The sequence below is a fragment of the Calypte anna genome, chromosome 15 (genome assembly GCF_003957555.1).
Source record: "Calypte anna isolate BGI_N300 chromosome 15, bCalAnn1_v1.p, whole genome shotgun sequence".
NCBI classification, from domain to species: domain Eukaryota; kingdom Metazoa; phylum Chordata; class Aves; order Apodiformes; family Trochilidae; genus Calypte; species Calypte anna.
In genome coordinates, this window is record NC_044261.1 from 5,619,997 (window position 1) to 5,642,460 (window position 22,464).

At 40.2% G+C, this 22,464-nt stretch overlaps 1 protein-coding gene across 2 annotated transcripts; it reads left to right on the forward strand.

The window, feature by feature from the left end:
- The first annotated feature begins 272 nt into the window (after positions 1 to 272).
- On the forward strand, positions 273 to 21,217 carry YPEL1 (yippee like 1). Of its 2 annotated transcripts, none has more exons than XM_030460706.1 (5): positions 273 to 650; positions 4,457 to 4,739; positions 14,410 to 14,453; positions 15,896 to 16,004; positions 16,775 to 21,217. In XM_030460706.1, exons 2-5 carry the CDS (start codon positions 4,623 to 4,625, stop codon positions 16,862 to 16,864), a joined length of 360 nt encoding a protein of 119 aa, XP_030316566.1. In that variant the 5' UTR covers positions 273 to 650; positions 4,457 to 4,622; the 3' UTR covers positions 16,865 to 21,217. The 2 variants fall into 2 exon arrangements, with proteins under 2 accessions (XP_030316566.1, XP_030316567.1); XM_030460707.1 differs by lacking the exon at positions 273 to 650 and adding an exon at positions 1,520 to 1,873.
- The last annotated feature ends 1,247 nt before the right edge of the window (positions 21,218 to 22,464 follow it).

The window sequence follows — 22,464 nt, forward strand, 5'->3', positions numbered from 1 at the left end:
CTCTCGCGCCCCGCCCCCGAGCGGCTCCGCGTGCTCAGAGCCCCCCTCCCCTTCCCCACGGCTCAGCCCCAGCCCCAGCCCGGCACCGACACCGACTGCGCGCGCGCGCGCTCCCCCCTCCTCTCCCCTCCCGCGGCCGCCGCCGCTCCCGCTCCTTCTCCCGCCTCCAGGGGGCGGGGCGGCGCGCGAGGGCGCGCGCGCGCGCGGTGATTGGCTGCCGGCGGCGGTGGGAGCGCGTTTAACGGCTGCAGCGCCCCCGGGCCGGGGGAAAACAAAACAAAGGCGGCGGCGGGCGGGAGAGCAGCGCGGAGCGGAGCGGCGGCAGAATGCCTCGGCCGCCCCTCGGCCCCCAGGGCGGGAGACGAGCGCCCGGCCCCCGCCTATGACCCCCCCTTCCCTCCCCCTCTGGCCGCCGCCGAGAAGGTACCTTCGAGGCGAGAGAAGCCGCCCCCGACGCACACCTCCCGCCCCCTCTCCCCTCTTTGTTTTTCGGTGAGGGCCCGGCGCTGAGCCGCCGCCGCCGCCGGCCGCCGTGTGCGGACCGGGGGTGCAGCCTCCACCCCTGCCCTTGCCTCTTGAAGGAAAGGGGCCTGGGGGACGCGCTGCTATTGGGAGTCCGGGCTGGAGAGCGGAGCCGGCACGGCGCAACGGTGAGTACCGGAGCGTACGGCAGCCCGGCCGCTCCCCCTGGTGCGGGGATTTTCTTGGTGTTTTTTTCCCTTAGAGTGGGGGGAGGAGGAGGGGCGGACGATGAGGAACGGCTGCGAAAGGAGCCCCGTGTGGCAGCCGGGGCGAGGGGCCGCCAAGGCAGCTTTGCTGGCGGGAGGAGGGCTCGGGCGCTATTAATAGCGCCTGGAAATGACGGCAGCGCTGCCTGCCTGTAGCCTGCTCGGTACGGGGCGGGTGGTGATGGTTTACATAATGAGGCGGGGGGGAGCTGGATGCTGAGCTCGGCGAGCAGAGGTCCGCTGGGTTCCCTCCCCCAGGAGCGAAGCGGCGGGTCCCTGCCCGAGGTCTGCCGGGAACGGAGCCGGCGGCCGGAGGAGCGGGTCGGTGTCGGGGTGGCCGGGCACGGTTGTCCCCGGCGGCGTCCCGGCGGTCTCGGGGAAACGAGCCGTTGTCCTGCGGGGATGGCTGCGAGAGGGCGAGGAAAGGCAACGGCGGCACCCGCGGCGGCTGCTTTGTGCTCCGGCGTGAGGGAGGGAAAGGCTCAAACGTGCAGGGGGCAGCTGCTTCCCACCCCCGGGAGCTCCATCTCTGCCGGTAACTTTATCCCCTCATCTTTTGTCCTGTTGTTTCTCGGTATCTGATCCCAAAACGAAGCTCTCGTGCCTTTGTCAGGCTTCCCTTCTGGAGTAACGAAATCGCAGTTTACCCAGAGTGCGCACACGGGCTCTGTGGAGCCGCTCAGGGACTGCTCGGTTCGTTCCGTCTCACTCCAATATTTTATTGGGGTTTGTTTTTTTTGAGCCCAGAGGAATGACGGAGGGGCCGTTTCTGACACTTTCCGTGTCTCTGTACGCTCATCCCTGGCCCGGGCAGAGCTCTGACCATCCCTACGCAAACACGGGAGCGGCTTCTCTCCCAGTACCCGCTGGCCCAGACGTTTTGCGGAGGGGACCTCCCCCCCATCCCCCCGGTGCGGGGCCGGGTCGGGCCTTTCGCCCCCCACCCCCCCATGCTCGCCGGGGTGTTTGTTTACACATCCGGGAACCGCGCGGGGCGGGACCTCTCTCCGCACCATTGGCCGTCCGGTGCCACGCCCCCATGACGTCACGGGGCGGGGCCAGACGGGGGCGGTGGGACCGGGCTGGGCATGGCTGACACCCCCCCACCACCACCCGAACCGGGTTTGGGCTTTCGGGGCGGGCTGGTGGGTGACCCTTCCCAGTGGGTGCTGCTGGGCTGGCGCGGGTCACCCAAGCGGCGTCTGCACAGCCGTTTAGAAACGGGTGTCGGGCAGCACGCGTGCTGGCTTTGCGGTTTGTGTCGGTACCGAGTTGTGCGGTTTGCTTCACATCGCTCAGGGTCGTCAGGGAACCTGAGGGGCACGGGCATGGCCCAGGCTGTGTGCTGGTTTCTGAGAAAGAAGCAGGTGCCTGGGGTTCTTGCACTGCTTTCTGTTGAGGAGTGGAAGAGCAGCTGTGAATCCTGCTGCTGCTCTGGTTGAAGTCAGGCTGGGTTTAGTCACCTGCTACAGCAAGCTAAGAAATGGGTTTGAATCTTGCCTTCAGCTTCACAAAGCAGTGAGTTCTGTGGCTCTCACGGTGTTTGTGAGGCACTTAAGATTGCCTTGTTTTTGAAGAGAGCAATATCAAACAGGTTTTGTAAAAAGAGCTTTGGAATTCTTTGATTTCTGTAGTTGAAGTGCTGAGTACACTGAGTCTAGTAGAATTCCCATTTCTAAAGGCAATCAGAATTGAAAGAGTTTCTAGGAATGCCTTGAAGAAAAATATTTTCCTCTTATGCTTCCTCAACTTGTTGAACTTCTGCAAGCACTGAACTCATGGTTCAATTACTGATCTAAAGAGTGTAATCCAGAGCCAGACTTTTGTGGTGTCTTTCATTCTGAAACCTTGCTTTGATTTTTTTTCCCCCCTGTTTTTTATGAATGTGATCTGTATCTTTTTAATGTTGCAGAGGTAAAGCAGGATATTTAAAGGGGACCTCGTGTTTTAGGATTGTGTTTCTTCTGTCTCTTTCCCATAATTTGTTACCTCTAATAAATGTGGCTTAATATCTGTCTGTTCTGCAAAAGCAAGCTGCTTTCTCCAGACACTGTAATCATTCTTCCCTTTGCAATTATAATTAAACTCTGTTGAGCCAATATACAACAGCTGTTTAAATGATTGTATTAATATTTAAGTTCTGCTCTTCATGCTAGCTAAGAAAATATTTCAAACATATTAATGTGTCCCTTATCCAACCTGTTTTCCTTTTCAGTGACTGGCAAAAGTCCAGCCATTCTGATGTGTAAATATGTGCTTTGGGTGGCAACTTGTTCCCATCGTTGCTTTATTTTTTTTTTAATTTTATGTTTGCTGCATGTCCTCTTTGTGGCTTTGTGATTTATTTTTTTTTAATGTAGCAAGTCTTTCTTGAGGCTTTTTCTCCTGCTTCTATCAAGCTTAAGATTAAAACACACACAAATGAAAAGAAACCAACAACCAAAATACCACCCCAAACCAAAATCCTTTTTGTCTTGCTGTGGTTACCACTTCTATTTGGCCTGCTGGACAATTTACTTTCTCAAGACTTCTTTTGCAGCACAGTGACTGTTTCCTATAAACAGTTTTTAATTTATGGGGCTTTCATTATCTGCTTTATTTGTATTACTGCCATCCTACTGCTAGAAAAGTGGTTAACTTCTGCCCTGCACACTCTGCAGCTGTGATAAGTGTTTTGCATGCTTGTTTTAGTAGCTGGCTAAAGGCACTAAATTCTTTATATTGGCCTCTGTTTCTGTGTTTGTGCTATTGACCTGCTCTGTCAGTCACCTGATAGCTGGGGACGTAAGTGACTGGGCAGTGTTCATGTCTGGATTTCTCATTAGCTTGATGCATGTTGTGTGGTAACTGATGGCCTTTGACAGATCATAGATGTTGTGGTGAATATTTATAATCTGTAACCTCTGATTTTTCAGTCAAGCTCTTAAAAAAGGCTTGCTTTTCAGCACAGAAAGGAGGTCTGGCCTTCTCTGTTTATGCATATAAAGACTGACAAAGGCACTTTGAGGATTAAGAATGCAATTGAAGAGTCTCTGTGTAGAATTCAGCTTTCATTATCTAACTGATTTTGGTAGCATCCATTAAGGTTATTCTGGTAGACTGAGGAAGTATCTAATTAGCTTTGATCAGGACACTAGTCAAAAAGGTCTTTGCCTAAAGGCAAAATTCTGCTGAGCTTGAAAGAGGTGGAAACGCAGATCCCTGAACAGGGTGGCAGTGTCTTACTTGGTATTTGACTTAAAGTCAGATGTGATAAAAAAATTTTTCCTGAAAGCTGAACTGCAAGTATATATTACATGTTTATTGCTGGACACAATTTGGTTTTTCCAAGATGCCTTGTCACTTGCTATATTGAAATTTACCACTGGAGTGTCAAAGAAAATTAACTTGCTCTAATCTCCTTTCTTCTTGCTGTAATTTTCTGCATGGATGTCTTTAAGTGTATACGTGGTATTTTGCAGAGAGTGCTGATGTTTCTGGGAGAACAATTTGAATCTCCTTCATTAGAGATGTAATGGGAGTAAATGCCACTAGTGGGACAGAATTTCTTATCTGCTGTGTTGGATGGAACTTGAATCGAGCAGCTTCACAGCAAAAACAGGGGCCTGTAGTCTCTAGCCAGGCATTTGCTCTGAATAAGACTTTGCTTTGTCTCTGGAATTCTTGAATAACAAGTTTATTCTGGCCTTGTTGTAAGCTGCTGTTTGTTCTGCTCTTTTCACCTACAGGTTGTGACTGTTTCTCTTCTGTCATTTGTGTGGAAAGTGCCACACACACTCCAGAACAACAACGGCTTTTGCTTGCATATTCCAGTGTTTCTTTTGTCAGCGAGTTCAGCAAAGTTGTAATTCTTCAAGTGCCAGCCCTGAGCTGAGTGAGGAGCCACCAGCAGAGATGGTAAAAATGACAAAATCAAAAACGTTCCAGGCTTACCTGCCAAACTGTCACCGCACCTACAGCTGCATCCACTGCAGAGCCCACCTAGCCAACCACGATGAATTAATCTCCAAGGCAAGTGGTTTGTTTAGAGACCTCATGAATTATTAACCAAAACAGTTATCACACTGTCACTGCTCCCAGTAGATAAGGGATGCAAATCGATGCCTACTCCATAGTGTCTTCCCTGGGTTCACTCTTGGGTCAGAGATGTTGTGTACTGAGGACTTGATATAATTCTGGAAAACTTAAATGTGACATAAAGGCTGACCTAATATATTCCCCATATTACCAACCTCTGTCTGCTGTCAGGTAGGTACTGTTTGTGAGCTGTATCTTTCAAAGTCTGTTAAGGACAAGTGGCAGAAGAAAACTTAGACCTCTGGGTAAGGAGAAGATTCTGGACATGGTTATTCCAGATAAAGATTTTTTTTTTCACTGAGTGAAGGTCACCTAACTGGCTGTTTCCAGAGTGTTCCACTACTATTATGGAATCTGAAAACATGTTTACTTCTGCTGTGTACCAGTTCTGAAGGAACATGGTTAGCCAGAGATGTTCAAAGTAGTTGCGCTATCTAAGCTTATAGATTGTGTGGATCCTTGGCACAGGCTAGGCCTGTCCTTGCCTCTTGCTGAAAGAAATCAATATTTGTGATGTATGAAATGCAAGAAAAACTTGAAGTTTGGGATAAATACTTGATACACTTAGTTAATTCTTTGCTTCAAATAAGCTTCTGATGGATTTGCTCTTAATGGTGTCTTGGAGAAAACACTTCAGTTGCTTTTCAGACTTCTCAGTACTACTTGTTTTCTCTACATCCCTTTTGTCAAAAACTTCTTAGTTTATAACTAATTATTGCTTTTGCCCATTTATGTGTTTAGCAGCACTAAGGTGCTGTTGTGCTTGAGTGCTGAAGAGATGTGAATGTTGCTGCTTCTGAATTGAGGATTTCTTTGGCTGAGGAGAAAATATACCTCCTTGCTTCTTATCCCTGAGCAGGGTATCAGGAAAGAATGGGTTTTCCCCATAACATTTTTTTTGTCTTACTAATGTTTTTGTTCATTGTTTGGATCTCAAGACAATGTTTTTGATTCAAACAATAAAATTTGTGACAGTTTTGGCAGTGTTACTTAGTGTTCCCTTACTTCTGCTCTGTCTTTGGCCTCTTCCACTAAACAATACTTCCCTTCAACTTAGTACATACTGAGGCATGGAGCTGCAAGTGTGATACTTCAAATATGAATCAGTAAGTAAGCTGCAGTTATAAAATGATGCAAAGAAATTAAGAAATTTACTTCTGTATTAACTTGAAGTTCATCTGTTTCTTTATAGTGCTTATCTCACTTTGGTTTAAAATCAACAAAACCAAGAAATACTCAAATAGTAATATGAATGTATTTGAATTTCTTGTGTTTCCATTTCAGTTTTAGAATTTGAGTAAAAAGTGATCTTAGGCAACACTGGTGTCTAAATTACAAGCAAATATAACTTCATTATTCACTACATGCTCTGGGCCAAAAACTAGTGTGAGGGGTTAATCTTTCCTGAACTTCAGGTTGTGGATGCCTAGAGGAAGAATGAAGCACAGACACTTTAAGAAGCTCTTCTTTTAGTGGAGTTAGATTTTTTGCATGTTAACTAAACTACTACAGTTACCACATGAGCCAGTTGCTCTCCAGGGTCTTGATGTTTTGGTCAGCACAATATTTTGAATATGTTCTTAAGCAAATTACTTGTACAAATTACAGCTTCATAAATAATTTAAAACGTTTAAAAATAAAATTATCATTTCAGAGCACATGGAGAACTCTTTAAAACAACTTCTAAGTTGTTTCTGGTCATGTTGGGAGGCGTGTTAGATTTGGATTCTGTTTTATTTCTAGCTACCATAATTTTCAGTGAAGGCATTTTACAAAAGGTTTTGTACTTGGTTGACCAGGTTTTTTGATAGCTGATCTATATTCTGTCAACCTAAGATTTCTTGAAGATATTTTGTCTAAATCTGTGATAATCACAAATGCATTTAACTGTGAGGTGTATCTTTTTGTATGCTTGTAAAATAAAAAGAATTTCTCATCTGTTGTACTTTTATTTGAAACATAGCTTTGGAAAAAACTCTCCTTCAAGCTTAAGTTTTATATATTCCAACACTGGACAAGGTCTTCTGATGGCAATAACTGCAAAACAATAGTTAGATACACTTGGATCATAAAAGACAAGTAGTGCTATCCTAGGGAAGTGGCAGGAGGATTGGAGAGAGGAAATAAGATTTATTTCAAATGAAAACGGGTTAACCTGGAAAATAAAAACTGAAGAAACATCCTAGACATCATGTGTAGATGTAACTTTGGACTGTAAAAGGCCTAGCAGATGAGTTTGTTAGGACAGATTATATATGAATTTAAGTTCTATTAGTTCTTTGTACATTATGTGCAATGAACTTAGTGTAAATAAAAATAATCTCATTAACTCAACTATCTAGAATCCTTGCTACTGCTTAGCTGCATCAAAAATACTTAAAATAACCTGAAGCACAAGAAGTTGATGCTATGTAGTCTAAAGTTAACTTAAGAGCAGCACAGTTCTTGTGTTCTTTTGGATTCACTGATGGAGCAGAGAGTTGAACTTCTCAACCTGGTTGTACCCCTGTGCCTATTTAAAAGATAAGCTTTGAATAGTAATAAATACACTTTTTTTTCCCAAATGCTTCCTCTATAGTATCACTCCTGAACAGATACTCCTCAGTAGATAAAGGCAAACAGTATTTGGTACCTGGCTGGAACTGCTTCATTTGGGTGTTCCCTCCTGCCCTACATTTCCTGGATTCATAGTGGTTTTTGCTTTCTTCTCCTGTGTGGTCAGGGAAAAAGCCAAAATAAAGGGTGTGCTCCTAATTTAAAGCAGCAACAAGTAGCTTTCTAATGTTCTTTGAGGTTTAGGCATTTGTTACACTTGTCACTAATGTTTCTAACTTCAAGATTAAGTGAGGGCTGTTTCTCTTAAATGTTGGTCTGTCATGGAAAAGCAAAGTGCTGCATGTCTGTCAATCATCCCTTTTATTCTGGTCCTCAGAACACCAGACAATAATGCAGATTTGCAGTTCTGTTTTTGAGAACTATTGATGCCAATTGCATGGCAAGGGTGCAGCATAGACAAATCACCTCTTTATTTCTGCTCTGTTTGAGCAGCAGGATCTTTTTCTTGCCTTAGAATTAATCATCAAGCTCTTTTTTTTACTGTGCCCTTGCTGGTGATAAAATGGCAACCAAGAGTCTTGGCAGTGGTTTAGAAATAATGCAGACTAAAAAGGCAGCATAAAAATGTGCTGCCTCTGGAAGTGGAATTGAGAGTTATCTGTAGTTTCAGTTTTCTGTGCAACTATGAAAGGACTCAGTGAGTTGCCTTATGTTGAAATGATCTTGGATGTTAGTGAGCACCCATTCTAGATATTTTTTCTTTAACTGTTGTGTTTTCTGGGTCTAGAGAGGAACCTGGGGAAAGGTGAAGGAATAGGAAGAAGGCTGGTTGAGAATAGAGTCCCAGACTGGGAGGTCATCAGTAGTAGAGGTGTTGAAAGACATTTGTCTGCACAGCTGGAAACATGCACACATGTGTAACAGTTGCCATAATAATTTATAACCCTACACTAAAAAACACTAAACACTCATTTGAAGGGTGCATAATGACTTAATTTAAGTAAGAGTAATTTTGAAGTGGTGTTAGCCACCTCTGAGACACTAAAGATTTGCATTGTTAACAAGTCTTGAAAGTGCTGGATTTTTGTTCCTTTGGTGAAGACTTGAAAGTGAATGTTAAATATTTTTATAAAACATTATTAGGGATATACCAGGCTTCACTGCATTGGGGGGCATCCAGAGGACAGAGGAAGAACCTGCAGCTTTTTTCTTTTAAAGAAGCAAATAGATTTTTTATTTTAATTGTATCCTACTATGGCTACAGGCACAGAGGAGAAGCAGCCTCTATCACCAAGTAATCAGAGGCCTTAATAAAGGGCAAGGCAAAATATTGATGCTGTAGGGAGGTAGTTGTTGTATTAAAAATGTTCTAATAGCACATAAAAGCAGCCAAGCAATATATGTTAATAATAATGCTCTTTTAAATCCCAGCAGTTTAAAAAAAATAACATAATTAAGTTTTCAGAGAAAACTTATGCAAGGTTCTTTGAAGTTGAGGGGAGGTTGCCACTTGTGTGGCCTGTACAGAATGTTGTGTATATGTGATTCTGAAACAAGGTTTAACTGAAAGAGGTTGCTTATAAATGGTAGAGAATATGCAGTGATTGTTAGCAATAGTTAATTTTATAGGGGGCAAATATTGTTTGAAGTGAGTTCCAAAGCAGTTGAGAATGGTTTGTACCCATATAATTCCAGTAATTGTTTAGAATTTCAGTCAAGGTCCAACAAATTTCAAAGAAATAAAAATACCTAATAGAAATCTTGGAACCCAGTATGTATATTGCAAAGGATAATGTTTCCTGACTCGAAGTTGACCTCCTTGAAAGACTTGTATTGCCTTACAATGTGTCCTAATGCTGGAGATAGAAGAAAATCTGGACTACATCATGTAGGTGCCTGTATAAATACTGTGACTTTCTTCTGTCTCATTCACTGCCATGCATGTCTGACCAGTGGGGGAATAAACTCCTATGAAATCAGACAAAACAAGATATGTCAATATTTTCAAGAAAAAGTTCTGCTTAAAGGTACAGAGATGTAACTTGTCATTGACTTCACTGGGAAATCCTTGTACCTTAAGGGGAAAAGATCAGTCTTGGATAAATTTAGTTCTTTGAGGCATTCAGTATGTCTGCTGTTATACTATTGATGAGAAGGAAAGTCTTCAGCTTGAATAGATACCAAAATATTTTTAGCCTTCCTTAGCAATCTGTTTGTGTCCTCTGTTTAACTGATGGGTTCAAGTGGATTTTTTTAAAGGCTTTGTTGTCTTTAGGTAAATGTGCTGTTCTTAGCTTGACTCGTTTTGGTGATCCTGATGATACAAGTAAGGGCTTCTTGGAAAGATAATTAGGCCTGTTGTATGCTTGAAGGCCATTTTTGGGCCTTGCTGAAAAAGTTGAGACTGGGCCTCATCTTATAAACACTGTGTTGATAATTAATTTTCTCTAAGAGGCTTGATTATCTGGATGCAGCCAAAAGAAAAATGGCAGTTTCTCTTCACATTTTATGCAGAGCATTTTGTCTAGCCATAGAATCTAATCCTATCTGTGAAGAATAATTACATAAGCTTTTTAGTAGCTTTCCTTCCCCCACCCATGCTTTGAGGTGTGCCTTAGGGCAGTAAATATATGCTCTGCTTAACTGGTATGTCCTTTTCTAATGGGTAAAACAGTTAATTCTGGAGTTGGAGGTAATGGGTGGGTTTAACTTTAGATCATATCTAAGTCTGCAAGTATGGACTAGTGTATAAGTGAAATTTTTATAAAGTTATTTGACTATAAAATGTATTGGTGACAGAGATCTGTCAGATGACTTGAAACGCTCTTGCTGCCAAACTGTTATTGCAGTTGACATTATTATAGCTCCCAAGCACAGTTAAACAATTTTGCTTACACTGTCAGACATTGCAGATATTTTTAACTGTGCTAAAATGAGAAAAAATTATGGGTCTTGTAGATCTTCTTGTAGGAATGGACAGTGACTCAAAGATGTGGATTTTCTAGGGACAAAGTTAAGTAATACCTCAGTTCAGTACTGTTAATTGAGGCCCAGAAAAAAAGGAAACTTAGTTTGTTTTAGCTGCAAGTGTTAGTTGAACTGATAAATTGCTCAGCTTCTAAGTAAAAATTCTGGTTGATATGAATCATTATTGATGACAGTTTGTCACACTTGCCACTATTTTCTAATTCCTCTCTACTGGGTAAGACATATTTTAGACTCAGAATTCTGACAGTTTTAATGTTTTGTTTACCTAAAATATATCTATGTTGGTAGCAGTCTTGGAATGCTGAACAAATCTTGCCAACTAAAAGTTTGTGTTTGCATAGGTTATGTTTCTTCTATAAGTAGAGCAGGTTGTCTGGAGACTGGTTTGAAAAGTTATGCCTGTTAGTCCTTGGCACTGCCATTTAAAATATTCTCTTTCATTTCCTTTGAGGAGTTGAGACACAAGGTGTTTAACCCATCAGGCTCTTGAAATTCTTATTGGTATCACTGAGTCATACAGTGTAGTATGTGAGAAACTTGGTGCTGGTAAAAACTAATGTTTGTTCAGCATTCATTTTTTTCTGGCTATGCAAAATACTCTTTATAGCCAAGTTACAAGCTTAGCAAGCAGTTCTGGTTCCAAAATGAGTTGTCCTCTTTTCATTTCTAGTAATCAGATGCATAAGGTAGTAGAGATCTGATAGGAAATCTTTCTTACACCTAATAAATATTCGGTGGCCAAGAGAATGCTTATGTGACAGATGGGTACCTTTTTTGTGTTGTTTGGATACAGTTCAGGGAGAAAAAAAAATATCATCTATTCATGGGAATAAGAAGCTAAGTTAACAAATTCATAGAAATCAAGAGGCATGGGGAATTAAAAAATTGGTATCTTTACAGTGCTTTTACTTCAGTCAGTGTATAGAAGTTTCACGTGGATGGGTTGCAGACCATGAAACACTTAATGACACATTGATGTTGTGGTTGGCTCTGATTTTAAAGGAAAGTCTGAGTTGCCTCTGCTCAAGTTCTGTATTCCAAAATGCAGTGACACAAGTTGCCATGGGCTGCTGTCAGGTTATCTGTGAGTGATGTAAACATGGAGGAACTTGCTCTTCCCAGCTGGTAAAGAAATACTCGTTCTTTGGTATGTAAATATAATATTTAGCCTCTAAGCATGTATGTAGATCAGAAAGGTGGTATCAAATGTATCAGCCAGCATCTGCTAACAGGAAACTAGGTGGGAATGGAGGAGCTTTTCATAATCTGTGGACAGATTTTCTTCCTAAAACTACCATCCTGGGAAAAGGTTCTGGTTCTTCTCCCTCCACTCTACCCTGATAATCCCCCAAATTGGAAGGTAATGAAGAGGGCTGTTTCTGAGGAGAAAGGAACTTAGGAGAGTATAGCACACTCAGGGCAGCAAAGCAAAGGGTACAAGAGAAGTCATCTTTAAAAATACATCAGGAGAAAAGAACAACTAAAGCAGAACTTTCCAACCTGCGGTTTGTATTTCATTTGGCCAGAGGTTTTTTTCAGCTTATGAAACGAGAGGGGAAGAGCTGTTTTTTCTGCTATTCCTGGCATTCTCTTACTGCCCTCTGCTTAATTTTAAGAAATGCAGGGTCAAAGGAGAGCTTTTATTAGGTGATACTAAGCCAAGACTAAACATAAACTTGGCAGAAATAATTGTATAACATAGTTCAAAGTCTCCTGACTGTTCATTTGCTCTGGAGTCTTTTTCTTTCCCAGCTCACTAGGGACTTGAAGTATGGCACATGAGTAGTTTAGAAAGTGATGTGTAGGACCAGACAAAAAAACCCACATTCATTTGCATGTGATTAGCATGTGCCATCACATGTAAATATGGAAACTAGAACATCATTAATTTAATGCAAGAGAATATTTCGTGATGCAGTTTGAAAAAGGATTTCTGAATTCTAAGTTAACATCAGACTTTAAAGCAAGGAGAGACAGCAGCAGCTTTTGTAATGCAAGAATTTTTACAGTAGCTTTGCCAAAAATAATGGTCATCATGGCTTTGAAAGTTTTTTCTGAATTTCAGGTACGTGGAACAAGGAAGTTCTAGTTTAAGTTTACTTCTTGATGAATAAGGAAACTTTGAGTGTTTCCTTTGATTTTTCTTAAATCTGAGGGTTGCACAACTGCAGTCATCTAACTTTGTCATGTTGACTTGAGCTAGTTAGTCATTTGTTAATGGGCAGCTTTTGAGAGTAAATACCTGAAAAGATTTTGTTTTCATATGTAATAAGCACCATCTACTTTGCAATGGATTGTGATGCTGGCACTGATTCAGAAAGCAGAGCTGTAGATTCTGTACCATTCTACAAGTTCTGTAATGTTTGCTTAAGTATCTCAGGAGAGCTGGAACAGTGATGGAGGGTTTGTTGTTGGCTTATTTTAAAGGCAATTGTAAGGATTACTTTCTGTAACTCTGCTGGTCATTGTTGTTTCTGAGTCTCTTCTTTCAGGGTCAGTCCTACCTTAAGTTTTAGCTTTCACTGTGCTGCACAGCCTATCTTCTTTTCCTTGCCTTGTGAAAAATAAGACTTGCAGGTCTGGCTAATGGAAAGAGTACATTTTCTTTTGTTCTGTCAATAAAAATTCCATTTAATAAGTCTTTTAAATGGGTGCTAAAATAATACTAAAATATTAACGCTATAAATAAGTAGAACTTTTCATCTTAAGGTGAGAGTTTTATTAGTAGCTAAAAACTGTATGCAGAAGAATGCATTACAGAGAGGTCCTGCCTAATGTTACTAAAACCATTCAGAAATATTCAAGGTGAGATTGTCCTTCCAAATACCTGCATTCATCTAATGTAGGTTCCAGAAAAGTTGGTCTTGGATCTTCAATCCTAGAGCTGCAATAATCCTTAGACAATTAAGCTTTAATCTTCACCATGGATAAGGCTGTTAATTTTCTTTGTAAGTAAGCTGGGGAGGGGAAATTTTGGAAAAAAATAAATAAAGGCTGGAATTTTTATAATGGAATTCAGTATGGAAGAGAGGAAAAAAGAAAAGCTCCATTTCAGTGTGATCCTGCTGGAATGGAAAATAATAGCTACATCTAAATTAGCAGGTAATTCAAAGCAGAAGGAACAAATCAACAGATGAAAGCTGTGATGTGTCTTACATACTTTTTGAATATTTGACCTATGGCTGGATCTGGTGTGCTCACAACTTTTGCCAAGGTGTTTGTAGCTGTCTGATCATAGGTTCAGGGCTTTGTCTTCGTTACTGTTTGTAGAGCACACCTGGGAAGTGCTTCTGGTTTAGCTTGGTACAGAAGGAACAAAGATGGAGTTCACAGGCACTGAAACTGCTCTGCAAACCAACCCAACCCCAGCATGGGTGGTTGATGAGGGCTTTTACTTCAAAACTGTGTTACTGGTCTGAACTAAAACATTAATTTAGATCCAGCCATGAATATCTTTAACCATCATCTTTTGTCAAGCATCTATCAGGAATGTGGGAGATTTGAAAGCTTAGGCATTTGAGGGTAACAACTGTTTTATTAAAATAAACCCTGAGCTTATAAATTGATGCATTTCCTGCATCTGAGTTCCAGCATGCTGGTTTTATGCTTGGTCATGAATTTCACTGGTCAGATATCAAATGATGTCATGAAGGGGAAATAAATTGGATTTGGGTGCATCAGGAGAGCACAGAGGAGCTGGAAATAATTCTCTTTGAGTTAAAAACAGATTATTTTAATTAGCAGAGGGGATGTCTAGGAAAATGAAAATCGATATCTTGCAGAGGGGTAGGAAAAAAATTATGTTCTGTTTGTATTGTAGACATCCTATTTTGCTCAGTAATAGTTGACAATTTGAAGTCATTGCTAAATATGTTAAAATGAGTGAAAACTTTGACCAAGCTTCCCTGTAAAGAATTGGTATAATTAATCTGAACTAGTTTTTATCTTTTATATGTATGTGCTTATTAACACACCTGTCTAGAACAAGTGTTTCATTTGGTGGGATTTTTTGCAGTGTTTAACAAGTACATTTTCTTTCTTTCTTTTTTTTTCTATGCAGTCCTTCCAGGGAAGCCAGGGACGAGCCTACCTCTTTAATTCTGTGTGAGTATGTTATTATACCTATGCACACTACAAGCAGAGTGTAGGTTTGGGTTTTTTTGTATGCTTCATAAGTGAAAAACAGTAAGAATTAATGTAGCAGCATTTTGCCCTGTTCTTTTTAACACTGGCTTTAATCACCAGCAATAGTTGGTTATTAAAGGGCTACTGAGCTGAATCATAAGTATCCTTTTGCACAGATTAATCTTGTATTTTAAATAATTTTACCAAGTTATCAGGAGGATGTTAATGTGACATTCCTTTTGTGTATGTAAGGATAACTGTCTTGAGTAAGAGCTGTCATTCTCAGGTACTTCACAAGTCAAAATATATTGTGTGACTGTGATTTTGCTTTAGACAGCTCTGCTGTAAAAAATTTTCCACTGTGATAGTTAGATATATATATACAGGTTAATGTTTCAGTAGACTTGGTACATCTAAATGACCTTGAATGTTGCAAATGTGCTAGAGGCAAAAGGTCTCTGTGATCTTATCAAGCCTAATATTTGCAATTTTAGGCACGTCCTACCCATCACATAAGGCTCTTTGAATTTGCTAATGCATATATTTTAAGTTTCTAATATGTAGGATTGCATTTTTGTCTTTATTCTTCAGCAGTTTATTGTGCTGCAGCATTTTAGAAAAAGAAATGCATTTAAGTGTCTATTTTAGACCAGAATAATGGAATTATAACTGCAAAGGATTTGATTGCAAGCCCTTGGAGTTCTTTTTATGTATTGTCATTGAGTGTGGTGACTTGGGATTTCTAGTATAATTGTAGTAGTAAGAGTCTGCAAATATAACAGCAAAACTGGCAAGTTCTGGCTCTTGTATAACACAGTTTAAAAAAAAACTGATTTAGTCTTGCCTCATGCTTTCTGCATAGACTCTTACTAATGAAAAATGAGCTTGATAAAGTGCTTCGTGGGACGTTTGTTATCACTGTTAGTTCATCATGACTGAGTCTGCTGATCTGTTGCAAAGAAATATTTATGAGGCTTTTTCTTTGCTGCTATTTTGGAGTTGGTTCTAAATTCAGCTGTTGATTCTGATTCACTGGTACAGATTTTACCATTATAGAGATCTCAAATTGTTTTTGAAGAAAAGCCTGAAACTGTAGAGGTGTCTACTGACTGCTTAGTGTTCTGTTCTCTGAAAGTTTAACTATTTTAGGGTGTCTTTGTTGATGGGAGTAAACAGGCATCACCAACAGGTTGCTGTTTAGATTAGCCATCTGAAAAACAAAAAACAACCCTTTTTTCTTCCTGTCCTTCAGCTCAGCATAGCAGAGAAAGTTACTTTTACAGCAGTTAAAAATTATGCCTTTTTGTTTGATTTTTTTTTTTTAATTATCCTCTGGAGAAAAGGTAGAGAAGGTAAGAAAAGAAAAAAACAATCTTGTGCAGTTAATGTAATTTGTTCTATTTTTTTTTTTTTTTCTCCAGGGTAAATGTGGGCTGTGGTCCAGCAGAGGAGAGAGTTCTTCTGACAGGTTTACATGCTGTAGCAGATATCTATTGTGAAAACTGTAAAACCACTCTCGGATGGAAATATGTAAGCAATAAATATACTTTAGTCTTCCATAAATGTTTATATGGTGAAGCACAGATACTTGAGTAGCCTTTGAGTAGCACCTGTACTGACAGTTTGGGTGAGTTAGCTCTGGTGCTTTTGTGTCTATCAGACTGTAATACGGTTTTGTTTCCTTACACCTGCTGGAGTGCTGTAGTAGGTGATGACTTTATTCTGCACTGCAAAATAAGCAAGAGCTATAGGTGCTATTACAGCTATCTAATACTTCTGTAGTATCTTTGTGCAAGATTACCAACCCATACACTCAGCTGGAAGGAAGAAATTGTCAAAGTGGATTTTTGATATCTTGGGTTGCAAAAGTTGGCTCCTGTAGCAAAAATGGTGGCTGTAAAAAAATGGTACTGAGCATGTTTACACTGCTTGCAACTGATATAAACTCTGATCTGTTGTTTGAAAAGGGGCCTGTAACACTTGCAGAGTTACTGGTAACACTTGCAGCTGTGTTGCAAGTCTGATGTTTTGAAAATGGTAAATTCTGGGTGTTGCATGTAAGATTTTCATGGGTTCAGTATAGCTTCAGATCTTAATAGCAAGAATTCCTAAACCATTCCCTCTGATGATGAGCCCTCATCATCCATCCTCTCTCTCATCCCTCCCACCATTAATTTAGTGTAAATGCTACAGGATGTTAACTGGAATGTCTCCTAGTTTGTATTTTTGATGCAAGTTTGAAGTTTAAAATGCTTACCTGCCTCAGTTTAATTCAGTGCCTTGGTTTTTTGTCTTTGCAGGAACATGCTTTTGAGAGCAGTCAGAAATACAAAGAAGGAAAATTTATCATTGAACTTGCCCACATGATAAAAGACAATGGCTGGGAGTGAATCATAACCATTTTCCTTCTATTTGGACAATATTCTGTGGAACATGCTTTACAAAGACTTAATGCAAAGTAATGGAAGAGCTTGGCTAGAGTGGCCCTGAGAATATCACTGAACTCTGAAACCTCACAAATGGGTAGTGTAGTGTAAGTGGCTATTTCTGGCCATGTTTGCCTTTTCTCCTTGTGTAAGGTCCCTCTTTTTGTACGTGTATTACTGTGTGAACAGTTGTTTTGGAACATTTTGGATGACCTTTTTCTAAACTCTCTCAAACTAGAGAAACAGTTCACTAATTGAAAGCAGATTTTACTGGTTAGCATCTATCTCTGACCTATGCCTTTAATGCTACCTTCTGCTGTGCATGCTTCTTGCCTAAACACCTACACTCCAGTCCTGTAGAAGTTCTGTATCTGAGCAGTCTGAAAGAATGTATAGGATGGGGTGCTTTTTTATATGTAGCAATTTTCTGATGTGTTTGGCAGTGAAGAGGATGCAGTATTGTAGTTATTAATTTCTTTTTTTAAATTTGAGTGTACCACAACCTATGTACATCTTGTAGGTGAATTGGTTAAAGGTACAGTGCTCACTTTAAAAAAAAAATTTCAATTGCACTGACTGAAGTTAGCAGGTCTCAAGTTAGGAAAGTTTATGATAGAGATTTGGTATCTTATTGAAATACTGTAGAAGAATTTTAAATTGATAATTCAGTAGAATGTGTTCATTTAAGACCAACATATTCCCTAAGGAGTTTGCTGGATTAAAAAATTTATAAAACTATAACTTGCAAGATTAAAAAAGCAAAAAGAATATATGCTTCTTCTATTTTGGGGAAAAAATATTTAGTCAGTGTATTAAAAAAAAAAAAAGTTCTGGTACTGTACCTTTGCCAGTAACAGGGACTTGTGCATCAGTGAAGTTTTATGGCTGGTTCCATGTAACTGTATAGTCCTAATGCACTGGACAAAGAGGTTGATATCAAGGAAACTTGTTGAAGTATTCTGCTTCTGCTACATTTGAACAAAAATATTTATTTTTGTGAGAAATGGCCAGAGCCTATGGCATGAAAATTAATATAGTACCTGTAGGAAAAGGAGGGGTAATAAGAGGGAAGGGAAGTTTGACTCAGTTTTTCATAAAACAAAACAACAAGATAATTTTTAAAACTTGGGGGTGGGGAAAGGGTTTCTTGGTTTGCTGGCTAAATCATCCCCAAGTACCTTTTTATAATAAAATATTATATGAAACTCACCTTCTCTTTTGTTTTTGCTCTATTTCTTAAATGGAATGAGTTAATGAGAGAAACTTCTGGAAAGTGTATGCACCATGTTAGCTGTTGGTATCTGTGCATGCAAATTGTGAGCAACCATAAAAGAAACACTTTAGAGAAATTTGCTAACTCTATTTTCAAATTACAGTCTCTGAAAAAATACAATAAACTGTGTTTTAATCCTCTTAATGCTTCAGGACAAAACGTTTGGAAAAAACCCTATAACACTACAGAAATACTGTAACTGAACAACATGGAAGCCTTGCAATACAAAATAGTTTTCTCTCAATAACAATTCTAACATGGCACCTGTGAAATTAGGAACTGGTGCTGTTGCTGCTGTGACTTTTCTGGGAATCTCTGATAGGCTTTCTGAACTCTGCTGCACTTTAGAAAATTTGTCATATGTTAAAAATTATGCCAATGGGTAGTGGCAATACAAATCTTTAAAACCAGCTTTCCAGTGTCTTTGTGGAGAGGAAGAGAGAAAAGGGGGATCACCCACGTGTAGTCATTCCCTGTGATGCAGGCTGGCTGAACTGCATTCAAGATGTTGTAGTGATTAATACCTATAAATTCAAAAGGTAGGAATTAGAGAAGTAGTTCAAGCTGTTGGCTTTCAGTCCAGAGACCTGAGGGAAGAACAGTTGTATTCAGTCTGGATTTTGTGGCTTACACATTCCTACTTCATGTACCCATCAACACAGGCTTCCAAGTCTCCTTTTTAACAATGTCACTGATGCAAGATGGGCTTTGGTGTTGCCTGTCTCTTGATGGTTTTTTTTGTTTGTTTTTTTTTTTTTTTTTGACCTGGAATTCTTGTTTAACTCTGTTGTAATGTACGTTGCCAACAAGGCACTAAAACTTTTATCAGCAAAAAGTTTGTGTTAGCTTCAAAGTCCAGTTGCAATGCTGATAATTGTGAACATGCCTATGTGAAGTTGGTGTATCTTTGGGCTTTTCTTATTTCCTGGCTACAGACTTGTTGAAGCAGTACACTGGGCTGAAGACAAAAGTAATGGCTGCTTTTCAGTAGAGAGATGGATTTAAAGAAAATATGTAAAGTATTAAGGATTTTCCTCTCTAAAATCGGGGGTTTAGCTGTCTCTTGTTAGTAAGATAATGCTGTCTGTAACACAGTCTGATTTTTAGAAATTCAACCTCTTTCTTCAGTGCATTATTTGTATTTCAAACTGGACATTTTCACCAAAACCTTAATTAACTTTGATGCCAAAGGTTGGGACTTCATCAAGTGCTTAGCACATAGAGCTTCAGACTACTGGCATAAAGAGTTAATGATCTATATGTGATGTTTAACGACTTTTAAAAGAACCAAACTGAGCAATATTCTTTTTGGTCTTTTAAGAGTGGACACTTTAGAAGAACTAAAGAGTAGAATTACTACAAAATTGCTATTTCGTGCTGCCATGTAACAATTCTTGAGGCTCATTCTATCGAGGGAATATGTGAATTTTCATTCCTGTGTTGCTTGGCAGTGTCAATGGTTATTTTCTCCCTTGTAAAGATGTAGAGAGTTCTTGTTACTGGTTTTGGTGAAAGTAGAATCCAGATAGCAATGGCTGCTGGCTGATGTGAAGAGGTCAGTCTGGTCACTGAACCCTCCAGCAGTCATTTGAAAGAAAAGTAAACTTACTTGAAAAAAAATTTACTAAAGCATTTTCCCTCTAACCAATTTTTGTAATATATTAAAGATTATATTTAAAGTTTGTATGTGTTTGCTCTGGGCAAGTTTACTTCCCCTTCAACTTGAGCACTTTTGTTACTTGTACTGGTTATTTTTATTGTTGGTCTTAACATTTATTTTGTATTTTGTTTTTTATAAACTGTAACAAAAAGCTTTTGTGAACCTTTGTTTGTTGCTGGCTCTTTCTTGGACCAAATGAACTGACTATGAGCTGGCTTAGAAGAAATGTTCATTGGGATGCATAGGAATTTGCTAGCAAAAATGTACATGTATTGAAAGTTTTCTTTCCTCTGAACCTCTAAAGCCACACCTGTCCTGAAATAATTAATCATAATTTGATGTGATTTTAGTAATCTGACCACACATTCTCTGTCTAGGCCCAAAATAATGTCTGTAACAATGGCAGGACTGAATCTGCCTCCAAACACCAAACTAGTTCTTTGGCTGGTCACTCCTGAGTACCTTTCTGATTAATAAAAGGCAGTGCTGCCATTTATTAAAATTCTGTTCAGTTGCAAACTTGCTGTAAAATAAGCTGCAGAATTTGGTGAGGGATTGCTGGCACATCAACCTAACCACTCTTGCTCTATGCTTAATTTTATGTGCCAGTAAGAAGGGCCAGGTTGTGAATTTCTCTCATTCATTGTAAGCTATACAATGAGCAACTGCATTTGATGAGGTTTTTTAGAATCCCATCTTCATTTCCCACTGGTGTTGTGGCCAGTCAGAGTGGTCTGCTTTGCATGCAGTCTTCTGCAGTCCAGAGGAGAGGAAGGGGAATGGAGTTTATAAAATATCTTTGAATTAAAATCTGGTTTCAGAGGTTCTGACAAGTGGGCATCACCGTGCTTGTTACCAGGTGCTCATCTGTGTTTCTTACTGGTGTGTCAAGAGTTTGTGGGTGCTGTGTACCATTTTTGGTGGACTTATCCTTCCCTCAGAGTAATGCTTGTGGAGTTTTTTCTGCACGCTCATCTCAGCAGTCAGATTGCAACAGTGACCTAGAGTCCCACCGACCCAATTCCCAACATCTCCACCCTTTGCTAAGGGTGATGGGTGGAAGAAGCTGTTGAATTGTTGTCCACCTTTTTGGACACTTCATGGAGACTCACATTAAGCCAACCAGCAGCATAAACACTGCAAAAAGAACAGACACTTCAGAGGTTTCTTTTGAAAGGACTGTTACAAATGGTTTGAGGCATAAAGCATGAGTTGTAAATGGCAGTTTGAGTTGTGCCTCATTGTTTCTTAAACTTTACAATGCTTTCTTTTACAGGTGACATGGCTGTGTTGCTGTTTTGTCCTAGCAATACTGTACATCATTTGTTGTTTCACTATATTGTATCTACTTGAGGTATCACAATAATAAAAGCTTTCAATTGTTTTGGTGAGTAACTGGTTGGCTTTGTGCTCTTTTCTTGCTAAGTAGATTCTCATACTTTACTCTCAGTAAGGGAGAAAAGTCAAAGCTCTTAATTGTTCTTAAAAACATAAGTGTGGGTTGAATCTTATTTTTATGTGGGTTTAAGATTGCCACTAAGCATTTGGGTTTTTCCTTTTGCCAGTCTTGCCAAAATACAGAAAATTCTGTCACTGCTTTTAGAGCTTTTGTCTATTTTGAGTCAATCATGGAACCTCTGTGAGGTTCTTTCAAAAAGAGATCCAGAACAAACTCAGATAAATTGTAGGAAGTTTGGGTGTCTTTTCTGTTGTGTTATCTTGGTGACCCATGGAGTGAAGAACACTGAGCACAGATGCTCAGTCTGCTGTTTCTGCTTTGGTTGGGAGGAACTTCTTTAGTTCCTCTGACCAGATTAATGGTCTTGTCGTGGGTTAGTGGAGTTAAAGTCTGCACTGTGAGTCAGTATGATGAAAATTGGTCTTTTCCAGCCAAGAGCCCAGGTTGTGGGCTTCATTTTCCCTCAGGTTTATTCCACCCAGGTATCTGCAGGAGGCAGATGTGCAGCTGGGAAGGGCTCTCACCAATATTCAAACAGAAACTTCCTGAAGATGAGGGCTGTGCATCACCAGCTGACCCCTGCAGCAGGCATGACAGTGGCTCTCAGATTCTGCAGTGGTAAATCTCTGTGCCAAATACCAAGTTTGGATCAGATGGGATGATTAAGTAGGAGGGAGATAATTTCTGTGATTAGCTGGCTACTTTCCTACCACAGCCTCCATATGGGATTTGCTCCTTGACAAGGAGGGGACATTTGGGTCATGTTCAACCTGGCATTTGCTGTAACCCCCAGGTTCTTTTCCATTTGAAAATCCAATCTGTGGAACTCAGGGAAGGTTTTGTAAATCATTGTTCCTGAACATGAATCCGAAGATGGTCATGTTGGTCTTAATGGCTATGACTACAAGAACAAAGGTAAATTGGGACTTCATTGTCAATGTCTTCATATGTAAAAGCCTTCATGTTATTTATTTAGAAGACTCCAATACCTCTGCTTAAACAAATGCCCCAAAAGATCTGCTTACTGTTAGTAAGAAATATCCCTTACAGTTGTATAAAGGGCCTATTGCAGTGATTTGGTTTTGTTGTAATTGCATTAAACCATGTGAAAGAAATAATTTTCAAGGAAGGGCTTCACATCAGGCTTGCTAGTACAAGATGTAGGTGTGGAC